This window comes from Oncorhynchus tshawytscha, linkage group LG07 (genome assembly GCF_018296145.1).
Source record: "Oncorhynchus tshawytscha isolate Ot180627B linkage group LG07, Otsh_v2.0, whole genome shotgun sequence".
NCBI classification, from domain to species: Eukaryota; Metazoa; Chordata; class Actinopteri; order Salmoniformes; family Salmonidae; genus Oncorhynchus; species Oncorhynchus tshawytscha.
This window is the reverse complement of record NC_056435.1, coordinates 63,637,701-63,660,502: the sequence shown is the minus strand read 5'-3', so window position 1 is coordinate 63,660,502 and position 22,802 is coordinate 63,637,701. Positions and strand designations below refer to the sequence as shown.

General features: G+C 41.2%; 1 protein-coding gene across 4 annotated transcripts in view; it reads right to left on the bottom strand.

The window, feature by feature from the left end:
* Positions 1-17,942, bottom strand: part of rtf2 (replication termination factor 2) — a 69,946-nt gene extending 52,004 nt beyond the window's left edge. Inside the window, exons 1-5 of one of the 4 annotated variants that reach the window (XM_024428063.2) lie at positions 17,730-17,942; positions 17,131-17,225; positions 11,301-11,394; positions 10,669-10,808; positions 9,997-10,075 (exon numbers count right to left, since the gene is read on the bottom strand). In XM_024428063.2, coding sequence (XP_024283831.1) covers positions 9,997-10,075; positions 10,669-10,808; positions 11,301-11,394; positions 17,131-17,225; positions 17,730-17,798 — 477 coding nt within the window. In that variant the 5' untranslated portion in view covers positions 17,799-17,942. The remainder of the gene's footprint in view (positions 1-9,996; positions 10,076-10,668; positions 10,809-11,300; positions 11,395-17,130; positions 17,226-17,729) is intronic. The other 3 variants (XM_024428062.2, XM_024428061.2, XM_024428060.2) reach the window with 3 other exon arrangements.
* Positions 17,943-22,802: the final 4,860 nt, after the last annotated feature.

Genomic DNA, 22,802 nt, shown 5'->3' with positions numbered 1-22,802 from the left:
AACCATGAATCTTGTATGCAAAGGCACTGAAGTAATACTGTGAAAAAAACACAGCAAGGGAGGTCCCATGTCAAATCCAAATGCCAGTACATCACTGGGCCGAGCACCCTGACATCCAGGACCTCCATATCAGAGAGTGTGAAAGGAAGGCCCGGAAAATTGTTAAAGACCCCAGCCACCCAAGCCATAGAATGTTCTCTCTGCTTCTGTGCAGCAAGTGTTACCGGAGCAACAAGTGTGAAACCAACAGGCTCCTGAACAGCTTCTATTCCCAAGCCATAAGACTTAAATACAGTGGGCTCTAAAATTACTGGCACCCCTGACTGGCAATGCACAAACAATACTTTAAATATATAAACAATATAATTAGAGATCAACTCAAAATAGCAACATGTGAGAAATACTGTACTTTCTTAAACCCACCAAAATACATTTCATCAAAATCAAGGTTTCATAATTATTGGCACTCATTTATAACTTAGTGCAACCACCTCTGGCAAGGATAAGAGCATGGTCTTTTCCTGTAATGTTTGACAAGGTTAAGGAACACATTTGGAGGGATTTTGGACCATTCCTCTATGCAGATCCTTTCAAGATCCTTCACATTCTTGGGTTTTTCGCTTATCAACTGCCCTCTTCAACTCAGCCCACAGGTTTTTGATTGGATTGAGGTCTGGTAATTGAGATGGCCAAGGCAAAACATTGATTTTATTGTCACAGAACCATTTGTGTGTGGATCTTGAGTTATGTTTAGGGTCATTTTCTTGTTGGAAAGTCCACACATGGCCAAGTCCCAGCCTTCTGGTAGAGGCAACCAGATTGTCAGCCAAAATTGCCTGAATTCATTATGCCATCAATCTTAACCAGTGCCTCTGGACCTCTGGAATTAAAACAGCCCCAAAACATCACTGACCCCCCTCCATATTTCACCGTGGGTATGAGGTGCCTCTCCTTGTATGCATCTCTGTTTCGATGCCAAACATGCCGATGCTGTATCTGACCAAAACGTTCCATTTTGGTCTCATCTGACCAGAGCACTTTCTTCCAGTCATAATTTAAATGACGTTTGGCAAACTCCAAGCGCTTGTGTCTGTGTCTCGGAGTCATTAGGGGCTTTCTTCTGGCAACCCTTCCAAAGAGCCTGTGGTTGTGGAGGGTGCGTTTGATGGTGCTTTTTGAAACCTGGTGACCCCAAGACGCCACCAAGGCCTGCAGTTATTCTTGGGGATTTTGTTGCTTCTCTCATGATCCTCCTCCCCATCCTGGGGGGCAAAATGCATTTGCATCTACCCGTGAAGTTTTCAACTGTTCCATAACATTTGAAATGTTTAAATAATTGCCCTGACAGTGCTCAGTCATATATTCAATCATTTGTGGATCTTCTTGTAGCCATTACCAGATTTATGAAGGTCTACGACCATCTGTCTCTTTTGAACTGCCAGTTCTTTTGTTTTCTTCATGGTGTTGGATGACAAAGGGATATTGCATGCGTGTTACCTCATTTTTATACCCTAGTGAAAAAGGAAGTGATGTAATGGCTCAATATAGTTCCTTAAGACTTAGATAAACTTTAATAAGTGGAATTTATTCCTGGTTTAATGTTGGTAGATGTTATTTACAATAATATTCAAGGGTGCCATGAATTGTGAAACCTGGATTTGGAAGACATTGTTTTTTAATTAAATCAATAAATGATTTTGGTGGTTTCCATTGAAACACTAATAAAGTAACATATTTTTCACATTTTGGTATTTTGAGTTTCTCTCTATAGTTATATTGTCATATTTTTTAAGTATTGTTTGTTCATTGCCAGTCAGTGGGGCCAGTAATTTTGGAGCCCACTGTAGCTAACAAAACGGCTACACAGACTGACTATGCACACAAATAGGCTCCTACACACTGGCTGTGTCCGAATAACCATACTAGCGTACTACATACTTTAACTGCATAGTATGTACTCATCATCGCATACTATTTAGCACATAATGTCTAGTAAAAAGTATGTAGTATGCCACAGCTGCAACGCAGTAGCATCTCCTGGCTGGCTGAGTAGATGGGGCTGGGTGGATTTTTCCAAATTCAACAGACATGCGTCGCATTAACCAGCCTGATAATAGGTCATTTCCATTTCAATTAATTCCTCCAAACTCTGAATAGAGTAGGAATTGAGTTATAGGCCTACTCAAACTGGTTATAGGCAGACTATTAGGCAGCAACACAAAAGCACGGATCATTGGGAGCAAGATCAGAATGACTGCAAATGCTTGATCCATTAATTAAATAATTCAACAGGAAGCCTAACATCCATATGTTTAAATCAAAAGGCCTGATTAACATGACGTTAAAAACGCAGCCACATCCAGTCCCCCGATGCCGACACGTTCAGAAAAAAAAGTGTTTCATATTTCGTTTATAAGCTCTGACAACGGCCAAGAGAACAAGAAACACTTTTCAATTACACATTTTTTTATCCAGTATGGGTAAAAAAAATTATAATAATATGCCTATTATGAAATACTCGTTATTTTAAGCAGACCAAAAACACCTTAGCCTACAGTACCAGTCAAAAGTTTGGAAACGCCTACTCATTCAAGGGTTTTTCTTAATTCTTTCCTATTTTCTACATTGTAGAATAATAGTGAAGACAATGAAATAATACATATGGATTCATGTAGTAACCAAAAAAGTGTTAAGCAAATCAAAATATATTTCACATTTGAAATTCTTCAAAGTATCCACAGTTTTCCTTGATGCTTTGCACACTCTTGGCATTCTCTCAACCAGCTTAATCTGGAATGTTTTTCCAACAGTCTTGAAGGAGTTCCCACATATGCTGAGCACTTGTTGGCTGCTTTTCTTTCACTCTGCAGTCCAACTCATCCCAAACCATCTCAATTGGGTTGAGGTCAGGTGATTGTGGAGGCCAGGTCATCTGCTGCAGCACTCCATCACTCTCATTCTTGGTCAAACAACCCTTACACAGCCTGGAGGTTTGTTGGGTCATTGTCCTTTTGAAAAACAATATGATAGTCCCATAAAGCGTAAACCAGATGGGATGGCTTATTGCAGCAGAATGCTGTGGTGCCATTCAGGAAGCCACGGTGGGAATTACACATGCGGAGATCATCCATTCTCCTACTCTGCATCTCAGAAAGACGGATTCACGCAGTCTCCTCTGAACAGTTGATGTTGATGTGTCTGTTACTATAACTCTGTGAAGCATTTATTTGGGCTGCAGTTTGAGGCTGGTAACTCTAATGAACTTATCATCTGCAGCAGAGGTAACTCTGGGTCTTCCTTTCCTGTGGAAGTCCTCACGAGAGCCAGTTTCATCATAGTGCTTGATGGTTTTTGCAACTGTACTTGCAGAAACTTTCAAAGTCCTTGGAACTTTTCCAGATTGACTGACCTTCATGTCTTAAAATAATGATGTACTGTTGTTTCTCTTTGCTTATTTGAGCTGTTCTTGCCATAATATGGACTTGGTCTTTTACCAAATAGGGCTATCTTCTGTATACCACCCCTACCTTGTCACAACACAACTGATTGGCTCAAACGTATTAATTAAGGAAATAAATTCCAAAAATGAACTTTTAACAAGGCATACGTTAATTGAAATTATTCCAGGTGACAACCTCATGAAGCTGGTTGAGAGAATGCCAAGAGTGTGCAAAGCTGTCATCAAGGCAAAGGGTGTCTACTTTGAGGAATCTCAAAATCTAAAATATATTTGGATTTGTTTAACGCTTATTTGGTTACTACACGATTCCATATGTGTTATTTCATAGTCTTGATGTCTTCACTATTATTCTACAATGTAGAATGAGTGAGTGTATCCAAACTTTTGACTGGTACTGTACATTTGAACACCACCACAGAAGCTTTGCTATTCGGCATCTTCCCAATTAAGCAGCCTAGTTTTGTTGTTTGGCTACTTGAAGAAAACTTGGGCCTAACATTCGCAGCCGACCTCTTCCAATGTATTGTGGACAAGTGTGCATCGAATTCTACGAGGTGAAGAGCGGAAATGAGTATAAAATCCTGGCATTTAAAATATACCCGATTTTTGAAAATTCAAATACTCAATTTTCGCATACAGAGAATGCATCATGACCAATTGCGTTGTTTCCCATTATTCATTGATTTTGGTAGTGCATCCCCATAGCTAATTGATCAGCTGTTGTCAATGCCAAAAAGAGTATGACAGCCTGCATTTAAAGTAGGCTTGGGTGGTATACCGGGGTATTTGAAAAAGGCACGGGACGGTTTTTCAATACCGTCAATACAATTTCTTAGAAGATTTTCAATAAATTTGAATATTTGTAGATACTTTAGAAGTTAATACCTGCAGTCAACTTAAGCAATAAGTTAGGAGACTACATTCTTCATTTCATCTGTCATATTTTACATTATGAAGAGTACCGTAGTACCCCAGAACAGTTATGCCAGTCACATGTTTGTTTGTAAATAGCACAACGGGAGATGGCGGGAGCTGTTGTGCGGTGCACACGAGGGGATGAAGTACACTTTTATGCAATTCACTTCTAAATATTTGCCATCAGATATCTTATAATAGCTTTCTGCCAGAAGTCAAAGACCTGTCTGTACAACTACCATTTGTTCCCTGTACTTCCTACAAGCGTTTTCCCCCCCCGTTCTTCACCCCTCTGCTCCTTGTACACATGCATGCTTTTCTGAAGGAAGAACAGCATCACAACTTCATTCATTTGCACAATTTCTCTCGTTTACTTTAGCTTGAAAGATGTCCACATTCACTGAAAATTACATGCTACACTTGTATAACTTAATGAGCTGGATTTGCCTGTCTTAGCAATTAGTTTATGTTAGCGAAATGCTGATGAGTGAAAACTATGTGATTTCACAATTCATTTGTACAATTTGTTTTAGCATTCTGGTAATAGAGACCCAATGGGCTTTTCTTGCGTTTTTAGCGCCCCCTTGTTTGCTATGCTGCTAATACTGTAAATCCTGGGATAAGAGAAGGACAGTATGACAATGTAAAATCTGGACACCGCCCAAGTCTAATTTAAAGTACAATCGATTTTCTAAACGTCGTATACAGTCATGGCCAAAAGTTTTGAGAATGACACAAATATTATTTTTCATAAAGTCTGCTGCCTCAGTTTATATGATGGCAATTTGCATATACTGTTATGAAGAGTTATCAGATGAATTGCAATTAATTGCAAAGTCCCGCTTTGCCATGCAACTGAACTGAATCCCCCCCAAATATTTCCACTGCATTTCAGCCCTGCCACAAAAGGACCAGCTGACATCAGGTCAGTGATACTCTTGTTAACTTCTCTAGGGTAGGGGGCAGCATTGGGAATTTTGGATGAAAAGCGTGCCCAAATTAAACTGCCTGCTACTCTGCCATAAAAGCTAGAATATGCATATAATTAGTAGATTTGGAAAGAAAACACTCTAAAGTTTCTAAAACTGTTTGAATGATGGGAGTATAACAGAACTCATATGGCAGGCAAAAACCTGAGAAAAAAATCCAACCAGGAAGTGGGAAATCTGAGGTTTGTAGATTTTTGACTCTTGCCCTATCGAATACACCGTGTCTATGGGGTCATGTTGCACTTCCAAAGGCGTCCACTCGATGTCAACAGTCTTTAGAAACGTGTTTGATGCTTCTACTGTGAAGTGGGGCCAAATGAGAGGGGAATGAGTCTGAGGTCTGCCAGCAGCCACGAGCTCTGTCTCGCGCGTTCATGTGAGAGCGAGCTGCGTTCCATTGCTTTTCTACAGACAAAGGAATTTTCCGGTTGGAATATTATTGAAGATTTATGTTAAAAACATCCTAAAGATTGATTCTATACATCGTTTGACATGTTTCTACGGACTGTAACGGAACTTTGGGACGTTTCGTCTGCAACTAGTGTACGCGCTTCGTGAGTTTGGATTTGTTTACCAAACACGCTAACAAAAGAAGCTATTTGGACATAAATGATGAACATTATCGAACAAAACAAACATTTATTGTGGAACTGGGATTCCTGGGAGTGCATTCTGATGAAGATCATCAAAGGTAAGTGAATATTTATAATGCTATCTCTGACGAATGTTGATTTCAACATGGCGGATATCAATTTGGCTTCATTTGTCGTCTGAGCACCGTACTCAGATTATTGCATGGTTTGCTTTTTCTGTAAAGTTTTTTTGAAATCAGACACAACGGTTAAATTAAGGAGAAGTATATATTTAATTCTGTGAATAACACTTGTATCGTTTATCAATGTTTATTATGAGTATTTCTGTAAATTGTTGTGGCTCTCTGCAAAATCACCGGATGTTTTGGAACTACTGAACATAGCGTGCCATTGTAAACTCAGATTTTTGGATATAAATATGAACTTTACTGGAAAAAAACATATAGGACTTCATGTTACACAATACATGTGAGTGTCATCTGATGAAGAGCATGAAAGGTTAGTGATTAATTTTATCTATATTTCTGACTCCTCTCTTTGGCTGGAAAAATGGCTGTGTTTTTCTGTGACTTGGCTCTGACCTAACAATCGTTTGATTTGCTTTCGTCGTAAAGCCTTTTTGAAATCAGACACTGTGGCTGGATTTACAACAAGTGTATCTTTAAAAGGGTGTAAAATACATATATGTTTGAGGAATTTTAAGTTATGGGATCTCTGTTGTTTTGAATTTGGCGCCCTGCAGTTTCACTGGCTGTTGACAGGTGGCATGCTACCATCCCACGTACCCTAGAGAGGTTAACACAAGAGTATTGACGAGGACAAGGCTGGAGATCACTCTGTCATGCTGATTGAGTTCGAATAACAGACTGGAAGCTCCAAAAGGAACGTGTTGCTTGGCATCATTGTTCTTCCTCTGTCATTGTTTTGCACAAAAAGGGATTCACAGGCAAGGATATTGCTTCCAGTAAGATTGCACCTAAATCAACCATTTATGGGATCATCAAGAACTTCAAGGAGAGCGGTTCAATTGTTGTGAAGAAGGCTTCAGAGCGCCCAAGAAAGTCCAGCAAGTGCCAGACCGTCTCCTAAAGTTGATTCGGCTGTGGGATCGGGGCAACACCAGTACAGAGCTGGCTCAGGAATGGCAGCAGGCAGGTGTCCATCTGTCCATCTGCACGCACAGTGTGGTAAAGACTTTTGGAGGATGGCCTGGTGTCAAGAAGGGCAGCAAAGAAGCCACTTCTCTCCAGGAAAAACATCAGGGACATACTGATATTCTGCAAAAGGTACAGGGATTGGACTACTGAGGACTGGGGTAAAGTTATTTTCTCTGATGAATCCTCTTTCCGATTGTTTGGGGCAGCCGGAAAATGCTTGTCCGGAGAAGACAAGGTGAGCGCTACCATCAGTCCTGTGTCATGCCAACAGTAAAGCATCCTGAGACCATTCATGTGTGGGGTTGCTTCTCAGCCAAGGCAGTGGGCTCATTCACAATTTAGCTTAAGAACACAGCCATGAATAAAGAATGGTACCAACACATCCTCCGAGAGCAACTTCTCCCAACCATCCAGGAACAGTTTGGTGACAAACAATGCCTTTTCCAGCATGATGGAGCACCTTGCCATAAGGAAAAAGTGATAACTAAGTGGCTCGGGGAACAAAACATCGATATTTTGGGTCCATGGCCAGGAAACTCCCCAGATCTATAACCTAATTGAGAACTTGTGGTCAATCCTCAAGGAGGCGGGTAGACAAACAAAACCCCACAAATTCTGACAAACTCCAAGCATTGATTATGCAAGAATGGGCTGCCATCAGTCAGGATGTGGCCCAGAAGTTAATTGACAGCATGTCAGGGCTGATTGCAGAGGTCTTGAAAAAGAAGGGTCAACACTGCAAATATAGACTCTTTGAATCAACTTCATGTAATTGTCAATAAAAGCCTTTAACACTTATGAAATTCTTGAAATTATACTTCAGTATTCCATAGTAACATCTGACAAAAATATCTAATGACACTGAAGCAGCAAACTTTGTGAAAATTTATTTTAGTGTAATTCTCAAAACTTTTGGCCACGACTGTACTATTCATCTTTCTTTTGTCACATACTCAAGCGGGACACAAACAAGCAGGCAGCAGAGTCCTGTTTTACCACCTGAGTAAGTACTAATTTAGGACACAAGTATGGGTAATCGGACAAGGCCACTCACTCACACTTCATTCTAACTCTACACAAACAGACTCATACACAATCATCAAATACACTGCTGCTAGTCTGTTTATCATATTTCCTGATACCTAGTCATACAAGTGCCTTCAGAAAGCATTCACACCCCTTTACTTTTTCCAAATTTTGTTGTGTTACAAAGTGGGATTTAAAATGGATTTGTCATTTTTTGTCAACGATCTATACAAAATACTCTAGTGTTAAAGTGGAAGACAAAATGTAAAATATAAGTATATATATAAAACACAAAAATATCTTCATTAGACAAGTATTCAATATACTGTATGTTAGAATCCCCTTTGGCAGCGATTACAGCGGTGAGTCTTTCTGGGTAAGTCTCTAAGTGCTTTCCTCACCTGGATTGTACAATATTTACACATTATTCTTTTCATGTCAAATATATTGTTGATTTGTCCATTGCAGGACAACCATTTACAGGTCTTGCCATAGATTTTCATGCAGATTTAAATCAAAACTCTAACTCAGTCACTCAGGAACATTCATTGTCTTCTTGGTAAGCAACTCCATTATAGATTTGGCCTTGTGTTTTAGGTTATTGTCCTGCTAAATGGTGAATTAATATCCAAGTGTCTGGTGACTGAACCAGGTATTCCTCTAGGATTTTGCATGTGCTTAGCTACATTTGTTTCGCTAAATAACTCCCCAGTCCTTAACGATTACAAGCATACCCATAACATGATGCAGCCACCACTATGCTTAAATATGGAGAGTGGTACTCCGTAATGTGATGTATTGGATTTGTCCAAAACAAAACACTTTGTATTCAGGACAAAAAGTTCATTGTTTTGCCACATTTCTTGCAGTATTACTTTAGTGCCTTGTTGCAAACAGGATGCTTAAAAAAAATTAAAAAAAATGTATTCTGTACACTCTGTCAATGAGGTTAGTAAGTATTGGGGAGTATCTACAATGTTGTTTATCCTTCCTCAGTTTTCTCCTATCACAACCATTAAACTCTATAACTGTTTTAACGTCACAACTGGATTCATGTCAAATCCCTGAGTGGTTTCCTACCTCTCCGGCAACTGAGACACCAGCCAAAGTGTAATTAATGACTTCACCATGCTCAAAGGGATATTTAATGTCTACTTTTTATATTTTAACCCATCTACCAATAGGTGCCCTTCTTTGCAAGGCATTGGAAAACCTCCCTGGTCTTTGTGGTTGAATCTGTATTTGAAAATCACGGCTCGACTGAGGGACCTCACAGATTGTATATGTGGGGTACAGTGATGAGGTAGTCATTCAAAAATCATGTTAAACACTATTATTGTAGATTTAAAAAACAATGAACATAAATTGTTTCATTCAATTTCACATAATAATTTCATGATGCTCATTATATATTAAAGTTGAACCAAAATATTATGTAACAAAAATTAAATGAAATACGAAATGATTGTGAATTGAATGAATCAATAATGTATGTTGATGCTAATATGATGTACAATATTCCATTATGTTTCTATATGATAACAATAGCGTAATATATTTAATATGCCATTTAACATTTTTTTTTTACAGTTTCCCAAATTAATTTGAATTAACGTAATCATTATGACACACCCCTCACTACTGTCATTGGTTCCACTAATTGCATTGTAAATAAGGTATAGGTACTGACCCTGGAACTGCATATAGCTTATCTACTTCTCACGTGTACTATGGATATTAGTTACTGCATTGTTGGGCGAGAGCTTGCTAGAAACTGTACAATAAAACTTGAAAGTCAGCCAATTGCAGAACAGCAGATAGCTTGTTGGAGAGGATGCTACATAGTCTTGACCAACCTTGTGACATATCTCAGTCTTGACTTCCTTCAGGGCCCGGTCGGAAAACACACAACCACAGGTACGCAGAAAACAGAACCTGAGAGACAAGATCACACACAAGGGTTCAGGTTGTGATGCAACAAACCTCTATTGTTCCCCTTTTACTCTGTCTACCTGCCCATCTACTTCCTTCTATTCCTATCCAGAAGGAGTTCAGAATTATATTGTCCTTAAAAAATTTCTTAAAGAAAGTGACAATGCTCAAATAGTGGAGTGGCTCACGTTATCACTCAATCTCATCTCTACAGTTTAGCGTCCTCTACAGTTTAGAGTACTACTGCACAGACCCTGGTCCCAGATCTGTGTGCGCTCTTGCCAACCCCGTTACTGTCATTGTGAAGTCAGGCCGTGACTCAGGCTAGAGGCAACTGCATTAGATTCAGTGCCAGTACTCTGTAAGATGCCGACATTGTGAGAACAAACTGCACCCATCTATGCTTCTCATTGAATAAGATGGTGAGACGTTGACGAGATGCTAGTATCTAGGGTCCTATACATTAGTTCACACCGTAGCAAAACATTTTGCAAGGGAGAACAAGCCTTACTAATTGGACAAATTTAGGTAGGTCCCTCAGAGCGATGAAGAAATCCATGAGGAATGACGTGCACGCACACGCACGCACACAGTACCTATGTTTGCCATTCATCTCCAGGCCCACCACAGGACAGATGAACATGGCACAGTGCATGTCCTCGTAGCGGTCCCCTTTGGTGTTCCTCCTCTCGCCTTCCCAGGCTGGGTTGTCAGTCAGGTTCAGCTCCTTTATATCCTGTGGAATGACACACACACCATAATATTATGGGTTATCATTTAATTTGATTCCCTTTAGATAATGCAATGATATTAGGGCTGGGAATTGCCAGGGACCTCACAATAAGATATTATCACGATACTTAAGTGGCGATACGATATGTATTGCGATTCTCACGATTCTATATGTATTGTCATTTGGTACTGAGATTTTATGTGATGTTCCAAACATATTGCTCACTATATGTCTGCTGCAGAAATACAAGAAAGCACGAGAAAACGAATTCTGATCAATCAGGGAAATAAAAGTGCAGGAAAGATGTTGGCTTGCTATTTCAGAAGAAGATGTAGAACATGATATAGGATAAAAAAAATTTTTTTTTACAAATCAACACTTAAGAGTCAATATAATATCATCCAAAATTAATATTGCGATGTAACTGTATAGATTTTTCCCCCATCACTAAATGATATGTGTGGCCTCTGCTGAAAACACGGATAATTACCATACCTTAATGCCACGAAGGTGTGATACAACCTCGCTGTTGGGTCTATCTGCGGATTTATCCAGAAGGAACTCAATCACAGCATCTTTGTTGTAAAGTCTGTAAACAAGAATAACATTAAGATTACAGAATACATTTGTAAAAATGTAAAATTTGAGAACTGTTAAATGTTGAATCTTGGCCCCTGATCATTTCCTGTTGCATGGGGCAAGATTTTTGATTTTATTTAACCTTTATTTAACTAGGCAAGTCGGTTAAGAACAAATTCTTATTTACAATGACGGCCTACCCCGGCCAACCCCTAACGACGCTGTGCCAATTGTGCGTCGCCCTATGGTGTAACCCAATCACGGCCGGTTGTGATACAGCCTAGAGTCAAACCAGGGTCTGTAGTGACTCCTCTTGCACTGAGATACAATGCCTTAGAACGCTGCACCACTCAGGAGCCCCTTAGTAACTAAAGCTAGTGAGCGCCATCAACAAGTTGCAGCTAGCTCCCCTTAGCCAATCCCCTATTTCTGTGTCCCAAATCTGTAATTCGCACTCCGACCTGTGAAAGGCAGCAAAATGCCACAAAGCATCTAGTCTGAAGGAAAGCTACAACAAGAAGTTGTTTAGCTAACTAGCTAGCCAGTAGCTAACTTTAGCTACTACTTTAGCTACTGTAGCTAAGGGTTGAGTGCTGCGTTGTTGGGGTTCATTGAAACACCAACAGAACAACGTGTGGATCACTGCTATGAAGATCTGGCTACATTTCACTTCAGGTAACGTGAATGTGTTATTTGTCTAACTAATCTGCTTGCTAGCTAGTTAGCTGTTTTCCACTCAGTGTCTGAAGGCCTAGCAAAAGCTATTTATTCTGTTAAAAGCTGTCTTTACCACCCAAAAAGCTAACTTTTTATGTTACAGGAAAATAAATCTGATTGTGGGTTGCTGTAACATCTCTAGCTAGCTTACTAGCCAGCCAGCCAGTAGCTAACTAGCCAGCCAGCCAGTAGCTAACTAGCCAGACAGCCAGTAGCTAACTAGCCAGACAGCCAGTAGCTAACTAGCCAGTAGCTAGCTTGCCAGTAGCTAGCCTGCCAGTAGCTACAGTAGCTAGCTTGCCAGTAGCTAGCTTGCCAGTAGCTACAGTAGCTAGCTTGCTTGTAGCTAGCTTGCCAGTAGCTAGCTTGCCAGTAGCTAACTAGCCAGTAGCTAACTAGCCAGTAGCTAACTAGCTAGTAGCTAACTAGCTAGCTTGCCAGTAGATGGAGAGCAATTCTGGGGGGGGGTTGATGCCTTGCTCATGGGCACAATGGTAGCAGATGATACATGGTATCATTGACCAGCAGCCTTCCAGTTGCCAGTTGAGTTCCATTCCCATATTTGTGTTGCCCCAGTCCGGGTCTTGAACCATCAACCTTCCAGTTGCTGGTCTGCCTCGCCAACCTCTGTTTCTCAATCCTGGTCCTGGGGACCCAAAGGTGTGCAAATTCTTGTTTTTGTCCTAAGACTACACAACTGATTAAAATGATCAGTGTATCAAGCTTTGATGATTTGAATCAGGTGTGTAGTGCTATTGCAAAAAATAAAATGTGCAACCCTTTGCGACTCTAGGATCAGGAAACACAGCTCTACAAGACCAATAAATTAGTTTGGTGCATAACTACAATGGTTTCTGCCCAGGATGACTCTATTTCTCACAATTGTTCTCCACCCAGGGGTGCTGCACTGCAGGCAGTTGGGAAAAGCAGAAGACATATTTCCCTTCTAACCAACAGACAATAAAGTATCTATTCTCTCCATGACGATGTCACAAGATGACTCGTTGCACATCTCTACACCCACAACATTGTTGTGAATGTCTATTACTATAACTACATAGAGTATTATTGTGAATTACTTGTTTATTGTGAAAGACTAATATTGTGAGAGACTAATATATTGCATTATAACATGTTTACTCTGCCAACAAATGAGAGAGTTGAAATGAGAGAGCTAAAATGACACTTGAACTTGAGATGGGTTAATTACTAACTGAAATCTGGACACGGACAGGGCTAGAACATCTTACATGTAGCCAAATATGAAATTAACTCCTGCAGAATTAAGTATTTCTTCCAGGATAATGATACACCAAATTTTATTTTTGTCTCAGGAAGTGGAGCAATATGCCAAGATGTATTTCTTACAGTATCTCAAGCAAAAGCGAATATGCATTCATTCAGTCAGCTCTATACGGAAATAAGAAACAGGAAACCGCTCACCCAGAGGTGGCGCTCCTTGTGTCTGGGGACTTTAATGCAGGGAAACTTAAATCAGTTTTACCTTATGTTAAATGTTCAACCAAAGGGGAAAACAATTCTAGATCCCCTTTACTCCACACACAGAGATGCGTACAAAGCTCTCCCTCACCCTCCATTTGGCAAATCTGACCATAATTATATCCTCCTGATTCCTGCTTACAAGCAAAAAGTAAAGCAGGAAGCACCAGTGACTCAGTCTATAAAAAAAAGTGGTCAGATGAAGCAGATGCTAAACTACAGGACTGTTATGCTAGCACAGACTGGAATATGTTACGGGATTCTTCTGATGGCATTGAGGAGTACACCACATCAGTCACTGGCTTTATCAATAAGTGCATCGAGGACGTCGTCCCCACAGTGACTGTACATACATGCAGTGCTTCGAAAGGCTGGTAATGGCTCACATCAACACCATTATCCCGGAAACCCTAGACCCACTGCAATTTGCATACCGCTCAAACAGATCCACAGATGATGCAATCTCTATTGCACTCCACACTGCCCTTTCCCACCTGGACAAAAGGAACACCTATGTGAGAATGCTATTCACTGACTACAGGTCAGCGTTCAACACCATAGTGCCTCTCAAAGCTCATCACTAAGCTAAGGATCCTGGGACTAAACACATGCCTCTGCAACTGGATCCTGCACTTCCTGACAGGCCTCCCCCAGGTGGTGAGTGTAGGTAGCAACACATCTGCCACGTTGATCCTCAACACTGGAGCCCCTCAGAGTTGCATGCTCAGTCCCCTCCTGTACTTCCCTGTTCACCCACGACTGCATGGCCAGGCACGACTCCAACACCATCATTAAGTTTGCAGATGACGCAACAGTGGTAGGCCTCATCACCGACAACAACAGGACAGCCTATAGGGAGGTCAGAGACATGGCCGGGTGGTGCCAGAATAACAACCTATCCCTCAATGTAATCAAGACAAAGGAGATGATTGTTGAATACAGGAAAAGGAGGACCAAGCACGCCCCCATTCTTATCGACGGGGCTGTACTGGAGCAGGTTGAGAGTTCAAATTCCTTGGTGTCCACATCACCAACAAACTAGAATAGTCCAAACACACCAAGACAGTTGTGAAGAGGGCACAACAAAACCTATTCCCCCTTAGTAGACTGAAAGGATTTGGCATGGGTCCTCAGATCCTCAAAAGGTTCTACAGCTGCAATATCGAGAACATCCTAACTGGTTGCATCACTGGCTGGTACGGCAACTGCTCGGCCTCCGACGGCAAGGCACTGTCGTGCATACAGCCCAGTACATCAGTGGGGCTAAGCTGCCTGCCATCCAGGACCTCTACACCAGGCAGTGTCAGAGGAAATCCCTAAAAATTGTCAAAGACCAGTCATAGACTGTTCTCTCTGCTACCGCATGGCAAGCGGTACCAGAGTACCAAGTCTAGGACCAAAAGGCTTCTCAACAGCTTTTACCCCCAAGCCATAAGACTCCTAAACGGGTAATCAAATGTCTACCCGGACTATTTGCATTGTGTCCCGCCACCTGCCAACCCCCTCTTTTACGCTGCTGCTACTCTCTGTTTATCATCTATTCATAGTCACTTTAACTATACCTACATGTACATTTTACCTCAATCAGCCCGACTAACCGATGCCCCCGCAAATTGACTCTGTACTGGTACCACCTGTATATAGCCTCGCTACTGTTGTTTTCACAGTTTTTTAAATTATTTCTTTATTTATCTATTGTTTACCTACAACCTATTTTTTACTTAAAAATTGCACTGTTGGTTAGGGCTTGTAAGTAAGCATTTCACTTTAAGGTCTACTACACCTGTTGTTTTCAGCACACGTGACAAATAAACTTTGATTTGATATGTCTATATCTATGTCTTATATAACAGCTGTGAATATTTTAACGAAGGAGAATATGCATCAATGAAGAAGTGAATTCTTAACAGAAACATTCATTTTCATTGCTTTTATCCTGAAAATGTTTGCAAGGAAATAGTATTTAGGATACATTGTTTAGAACTATTGCGCTTTCTCCGCGGTCCCGTCAAGAGGAGCAACATTGAAAGAGAAAACTTTACAGATGTCAGCTAGATGATTGATGCATTCATTCTACCATAAGACATTTATTTGTGAATACCGATTTATGTAATTATCCTAATTATGTCTTCTAGGAAAATAAGTTATGACTGAAGAGAAGCTACAGGCCTAGCCTTGGCCTATTTGACTAGACAAGTTAACAAAAACACGTAATGCGGTTGCTAAACTAATCGTCACACAGTGAATTTATGCTACAATTTACCACAGTCGCTACTAATACCACCACGATTGAAGTAATTACTACCACGATAATACATCCACCTGACTGGTGTGGCATATCAAGAAACGGATTCAACAGCATGATCATTACACAGAGCCACCTTGTGCGGGGGACAATAAAAGGCCTCTCTGAAATGTGCAGTTTGATCACACAACACAATGCCACAGATGTTTTGAGGGAGTGTGCAATCGGCATGCTGACTGCAGGAATGTCCACCAGAGCTGTATTTATGTCTGTAATAAAGCCCTTTGTGGGGAAAAACTAATTCTGATTGGCTGGGCCTGGCTCCCCAGTGGGTGGGCCTGGCTCCAAAGTGAGAGGGCCTATGCACCATCAGGCCCACCCAGTTATGTAAAATCCATAGATTAGGGCCTAGTGAATTTATTTAATTTGACTGATTTCCTTATATAACTGTAACTCAGTAAAATTGTTGAAATTGTGTTTATATATTTTTGTTCAGTGTAAATACATAACAGTGTCACACCAGCTATATGACTAGTACACAACAACGGAGATGTAATTTATAGATCGGCAGCTAAGGGTGCTCTTAAGCGGCTAGATGTCCTTTACCATTCAGCCATCAGATTTACCACAATGGTCCTTATAGGACACATCACTGCACTCTATACTCCTCTGTAAACTGGTAATCTCTGTATACCTGTCGCAAGACCCACTGGTTGATGCTTATTTATAAAACCCTCTTAGGCCTCACTCCCCCCTATCTGAGATATCGACTGCAGCCCTCATCCTCCACATACACCCGTTTTGCCAGTCACATTCTGTTAAAGGTCCCCAAAGCACACACATCCCTGGGTCGCTCATCTTTTCAGTTCACTGCAGCTAGTGGCTGGAATGAGCTGCAACGAACACTCAAACTGGACAGTTTTATCTCAATCTCTTCATTGAAAGACTCAATGATGGACACTCTTACTGACAGTTGTGGCTGCTTTGCGTGATGTATTGTTGTCTACATTCTTGCTCTTCGTGCGGTTGTCTGTGCCCAATAATGTTTGTATCATGTTTTGTGCTGCTACCATGTTGTTATGTGTTTCTGCCATGATATGTTGTCGTCTTGGGTCTCTCTTTAAGTAGTGTTAACTCGTCGTGATGTGTGTTTTGTTTGTTACCCCATCCCTGTCCCTGCAGGGGGCTTTTGGTAGGCCATCATTGTAAATAATACTTTGTTGACTGAATTGCCTAGTTAAACAAAGGTAAAATAAGAAACAAACTGATGAAAATAATCCTCACCTTCCCAGATCACAAGTAACAATTGGGCGCCGGAGTTTCTCCGTACTGAGAGCACAATACTTCCACCGAGCAGCAAGCGCTGCATTTTTGTCAACCTTGAGTAGAGAGATACACAGTTTCAACTTAGTTCATGCCCACTGCTGTTCCGTTGCATTTGGTTATATCTTAAATACTTCGTCGCTAGCTAAATACAGTTAGTGATAGGAGACAACCAAGGAAGGAATTGTTCGAGTAACTCTGATTGAGATGCAGGACCACTGCACTACACCTGTCCCATAATGCTCCGTATTAACTAGCTAATTACACAGCCATGTCAAAGTATCTCATCAACTATGATGAATGTTGATGGTTTGTTATTTCTGAAACTAGCATAACAGGCTAGCTAGCTAGCAGACTTTACGTGGGCATGGCGAGTTAGTAAGCGAACTAACTGATTAATAAAAGCAAGCTAAATGATTACATGTATGTGTCTAACATTAAGGTCGTTTGGGTGGACTATAGCTTCTCTGTTTTGTTTTTTACAAAACCTCCATAACGTTAGCTAGCTCAAACGCGTTAACTAACGTTAGCTAGTTTAAGCTAGCTAGCCATAAGGTTACCTTCTCAACTTTCTTTGGGCCTTTCACCAACTCATGCCTTTTAGGAATAGTTCCACCATCACATCCCATTTTGACAAAGAGCACAAAAAGTGATTTCTTGGCCTGATATCGCCTGATAATTTTGCTCGGAGAAAATCCAAACAGGCTGGTTGTAAATAAACAAAGAATATTCAAAGAACATCTCTCAATGTTCCACAAAGTTGGATGTCGCTCTCTAGTGTTCAGAAATAGGTTTGCCTGTTAAAATATTTTCCAGTAATGACCACCAGGAAGCAGCATTTCGGTTTTTACTACGACTTCAACTAGTTCAAAAACCTTGTCAAGAGGAAATTATACCAAAATAAGATGAATAGCTATGCTATTGTTAAAAAAGGGCATTTAAGTTCACATTCTTTGTCAAAGTATGTTGTAAGAATTGGTCATTTTTTGTAAGCTTCTTTCTTGCACTTAAACTACAAGACATGTTCCCAAATAAACAAATTAATATTAATATTTCATCAGGTCACTTCTAACGCAATACTTAGAACTTTGCAGATCTACAGCATTCGATTGTAACTAGAAAAATTACATTTCCTGAAGAAAATGTGGTTTGCTTGCTTTTTTTGATGTGTTTTTCATGTTATTTAAAGAAGTGGTTGTGGTAGGGACGGCGTTAGAAATTGTAGTAATATGGTTGTCATAGGCTATGGGTTAGTCATAGTGACCTATTTTGGGATGGTTTGTAGGTGTGGAGGTATTATAGTGGGTTATAATGGGCTAGTAGTAATGGTAGTGGTACTATAATAGTTGTTACTGTAGCAGTAGTGGGGGTGGTGGTAGTAGTAGTAGTAGTGGTAGTTACTTCAATAGTAGTGGTATTAGTAGCAACTGTGGTAAATTGTAGCATAAAGCTTTATTGAAGCAATCTAGAATCAGATTTAAAAACAGACAAAACTACACCTTATGGAACAGCAGGGACTGTGAAGATACACACATATAGGCACCGACACACTAACACATGGATTTTGTATTGTAGATACAGTGCATTCGAAAAGTATTCAGACCCCTTCCATTTCTCCACATTTTGTTTCGTTACAGCCTTAATATAAAATGTATTAAACTAAACATTTCCCTCATCAATCTACACACAGTACCCCATAATGACAAAGTGATAACAGATTTGTATATAATCTTGCAAACTTATTACAAATAAAACACAAATACCTTATTTACATAAATATTCAGACCCTTTGCAATGAGACTCAAAATTGAGCTCAGATACATCCTGTTTCCATTGATCATCCTTGAGATGTTTCTACAACTTGATTGGAGTCCACCTGTGGTAAATTCAATCGATTGGACATGATTTGGAATGTGTCTATTTTTTAAATTTTTTAAATTTATTTCACCTTTATTTAACCAGGTAGGCTAGTTGAGAACAAGTTCTCATTTACAACTGCGACCTGACCAAGATAAAGCAAAGCAGTGTGAACAGACAACACAGAGTTACACATGGAGTAAACAATAAACAAGTCAATAACACAGTAGAAATACAAATAAATAAAAAAGAGTCTATATACATTGTGTGCAAAAGGCATGAGGAGGTAGGCAAATAATTACAATTTTGCAGATTAACACTGGAGTGATACATGATCAGATGGTCATGTGCAGGTAGAGATACTGGTGTGCAAAAGAGCAGAAAAGTAAATAAATGAAAACAGTATGGGGATGAGGTAGGTAAATTGGGTGGGCTATTTACCGATGGACTATGTACAGCTGCAGCGATCGGTTAGCTGCTCAGATAGCAGATGTTTAAAGTTGGTGAGGGAGATAAAAGTCTCCAACTTCAACGATTTTTGCAATTCGTTCCAGTCACAGGCAGCAGAGAACTGGAAGGAAAGGCGGCCAAATTAGGTGTTGGCTTTAGGGATGATCAGTGAGATACACCTGCTGGAGCGCGTGCTACTGGTGGGTGTTGCCATCGTGACCAGTGAACTGAGATAAGGCTGATCTTTACCTAGCATGGACTTGTAGATGTCTGGCGACGAATATGTAGCGAGGGCCAGCCGACTAGAGCATACAGGTCGCAGTGGTGGGTGGTATAAGGTGCTTTAGTAACAAAGGGGATGGCACTGTGATAAACTGCATCCAGTTTGCTGAATAGAGTATTGGAAGCCATTTTGAAGATGACATCGCCGAAGTCGAGGATCGGTAGGATAGTCAGTTTTACTAGGGTAAGTTTGGCGGCGTGAGTGAAGGAGGCTTTGTTGCGAAATAGAAAGCCGATTCTAGATTTGATTTTGGATTGGAGATGTTTGATATGAGTCTGGAAGGAGAGTTTACAGTCTAGCCAGACACCTATAGATGTCCACATATTCTAGGTCGGAACCATCCAGGGTGGTGATGCTAGTCGGGCATGCGGGTGCAGGCAGCGAATGGTTGAAAAGCATGCATTTGGTTTTACTAGCGTTTAAGACCAGTTGGAGGCTACGGAAAGAGTGTTGTATGGCATTGAAGCTCGTTTGGAGCTTAGATAGCACAGTGTCCAAGGAAGGGCCAGAAGTATACAGAATGGTGTCGTCTGCGTAGAGGTGGATCAGGGAATCGCCCGCAGCAAGAGCAACATCATTGATATATTCAGAGAAAAGAGTCGGCCCGAGAATTGAACCCTGTGGCACCCCCATAGAGACTGCCAGAGGACCGAACAACATGCCCTCCGATTTGACACACTGAACTCTGTCTGCAAAGTAGTTGGAGAACCAGGCAAGGCAGTCATTAGAAAAACCGAGGCTACTGAGTCTGCCGATAAGAATATGGTGATTGACAGAGTCGAAAGACTTGGCCAGGTCGATGAAGCCGGCTGCACAGTACTATATAAGATCCCACAGTTGACAGTGCATGTCCGAGCAAAAACCATGCCATTAGGTCAAAGGAATTGTCCATAGAGCTCTGAGACTGGGTTCTGTCAAGGTACAGAACTGGGGAACACTACCAAAACATTTCTGCAGCATTGAAGGTCCCCAAGAACACAGTGGCCTCCAGAATTCTTAAATGGAAGAAGTTTGAAACTACCAAGACTCTTCCTAGAGCTGTTCGCCCGGCCAAACTGAGCAATCGGAGGAGAAGGGCCTTGGTAAGGGAGGTGACCAAAAACCCGATGGTCACGCTGACAGAGTTCTAGAGTTCCTCTGTGGAGATAGGAGAACCTTCCAGAAGGAGAACCATCTCTGCAGCACTCCACCAATCAGGCCTTTGTGGCCAGACAGAAGCCACTCCTCAGTAAAAGGCACATGACTGCCCACTTGCAGTTTGCCAAAATGCACCTGAAGACTCTCAGACCATGAGAAACAAGATTATCTGGTCTGATGAAACCAAGATTGAACTCTTTGACCTGAATGCCAAGCGTCACATCTGGAGGAAACCTGGTACCATCCCTATGGTGAAGCATGGTGGTGGGAGCATCGTGCTGTGGGGATGTTTTTCAGCGGCATGGGCTGGGAGACTAGTCAGACTCGAGGGAAAGATGAAAGGAGCAAAGTACAGAGAGATCCTTGATGGAAACCTGTTCCAGAGCTCAGGACCTCAGACTGGGGTGAAGGTTCACCTTCCAACAGGACAATGACCCTAAGCACACAGCCAAGACAGTGCAGCAGTGGCTTCAGGACAAGCTTCTGAATGTGCTTTAGTGGCCCAGCTAGAGCCTGCACTTGAACCCGATCAACCATCTCTGGAGAAACCTAAAAATAGCTGTTTAGCGACACTCCCCATCCAACCTGACAGAGCTTGAGAGGATCTGCAGAGAAGAATGGGAGAAACTCCCCAAATAGAGGTGTGCCAAGCTTGTAGCATCATGCCCAAGAAGACGCAAGATTGTAATCGCTACCAAAGTTTCTTCACCAAAGTACTGAGTAAAGTGTCTGAATACTTAAGTAATTGTTTCAGTTTATATATTTTTTATAAATATTTTCTCATTATGGGGGATTGTGTGTTGATTGATGAGAAACAAAAACAATTTAATCAATTTTAGAATAAGGCTGTAACGTAACAAAATGTAGAAAAAGCCAAGGGGTCTGAATACTTTAGGAAGGTACTGTATATATACTCTGTATATACTTTACCAACAATGACGAGACAGCCTACAGGGAAGAGGGGAGGGCCCTGGCAGAGTGGTGCCAGGAAAATAACCTCTCCCTCAACGTCAACGAAACTAAGGAGCTGATTCCGGACTTCAGTAGAGAGCAGAGGGAGCATGCCAACATCTACATCGACGGGACCACAGTGGAGAATGTGAAAAGCTTCAAGTTCCTCGGCATACACATCGCTGACAATCTGAAATGGTCCACCCACATACACAGTGTGGTGAAGAAGGCGCAACAGCTCCTCTTCAACCTCAGGAGACTGAAGAAAATTTGCGTGGCCCCTAAGACCCTCACAAACTTTTACAGATACACCGTTGAGAGCATCCTGTCGGGCTGTATCCTCGCCTGGTACGGCAACTGCACCGCCCGCAACCACAGGTTTCTCCAGAGGATGGTGCGGTCTGCCCAAAGCATTACCGGAGGCACACTGCCTGCCCTCCTGGACACCTACAGCACTCGAATAACAGCCTGTTCACCCACTATCATCCAGAAGGCGAGGTCAGTACAAGTGCATCAAAGCTGGGACCGAGAGACTGAAAAACAGCTTCTATCTCAAGGCCATCAGACTGTTAAATAGCCATCCAGCCAGCCATCCTCCACCCAGCACCCTGCCCTGAACTTAGTGACTTTCACTAGCCGACTACAACCCAGTTACTCAACCCTACACCTTAGAGGCTGCTATCCTATGTACATAGACATGGAATCACTGGTCAATTAAAAAATGGAACACTGGTCACTTTAATAATGTTTACATACTGTTTTATTCATACAATATGTATATACTGTATTCTACTGTATTTTATCAATGCCACTCTGACATTGCTCATCCTAATATTTATATATTTCTTAATCATGTTATTTTACTTTTAGATTTGTGTGTATTGTTGTGAATTGTTGATACTACTGAACTGTTGGATTTTGATCACACAGAATTAATTCACAGAATTCTCAAGAT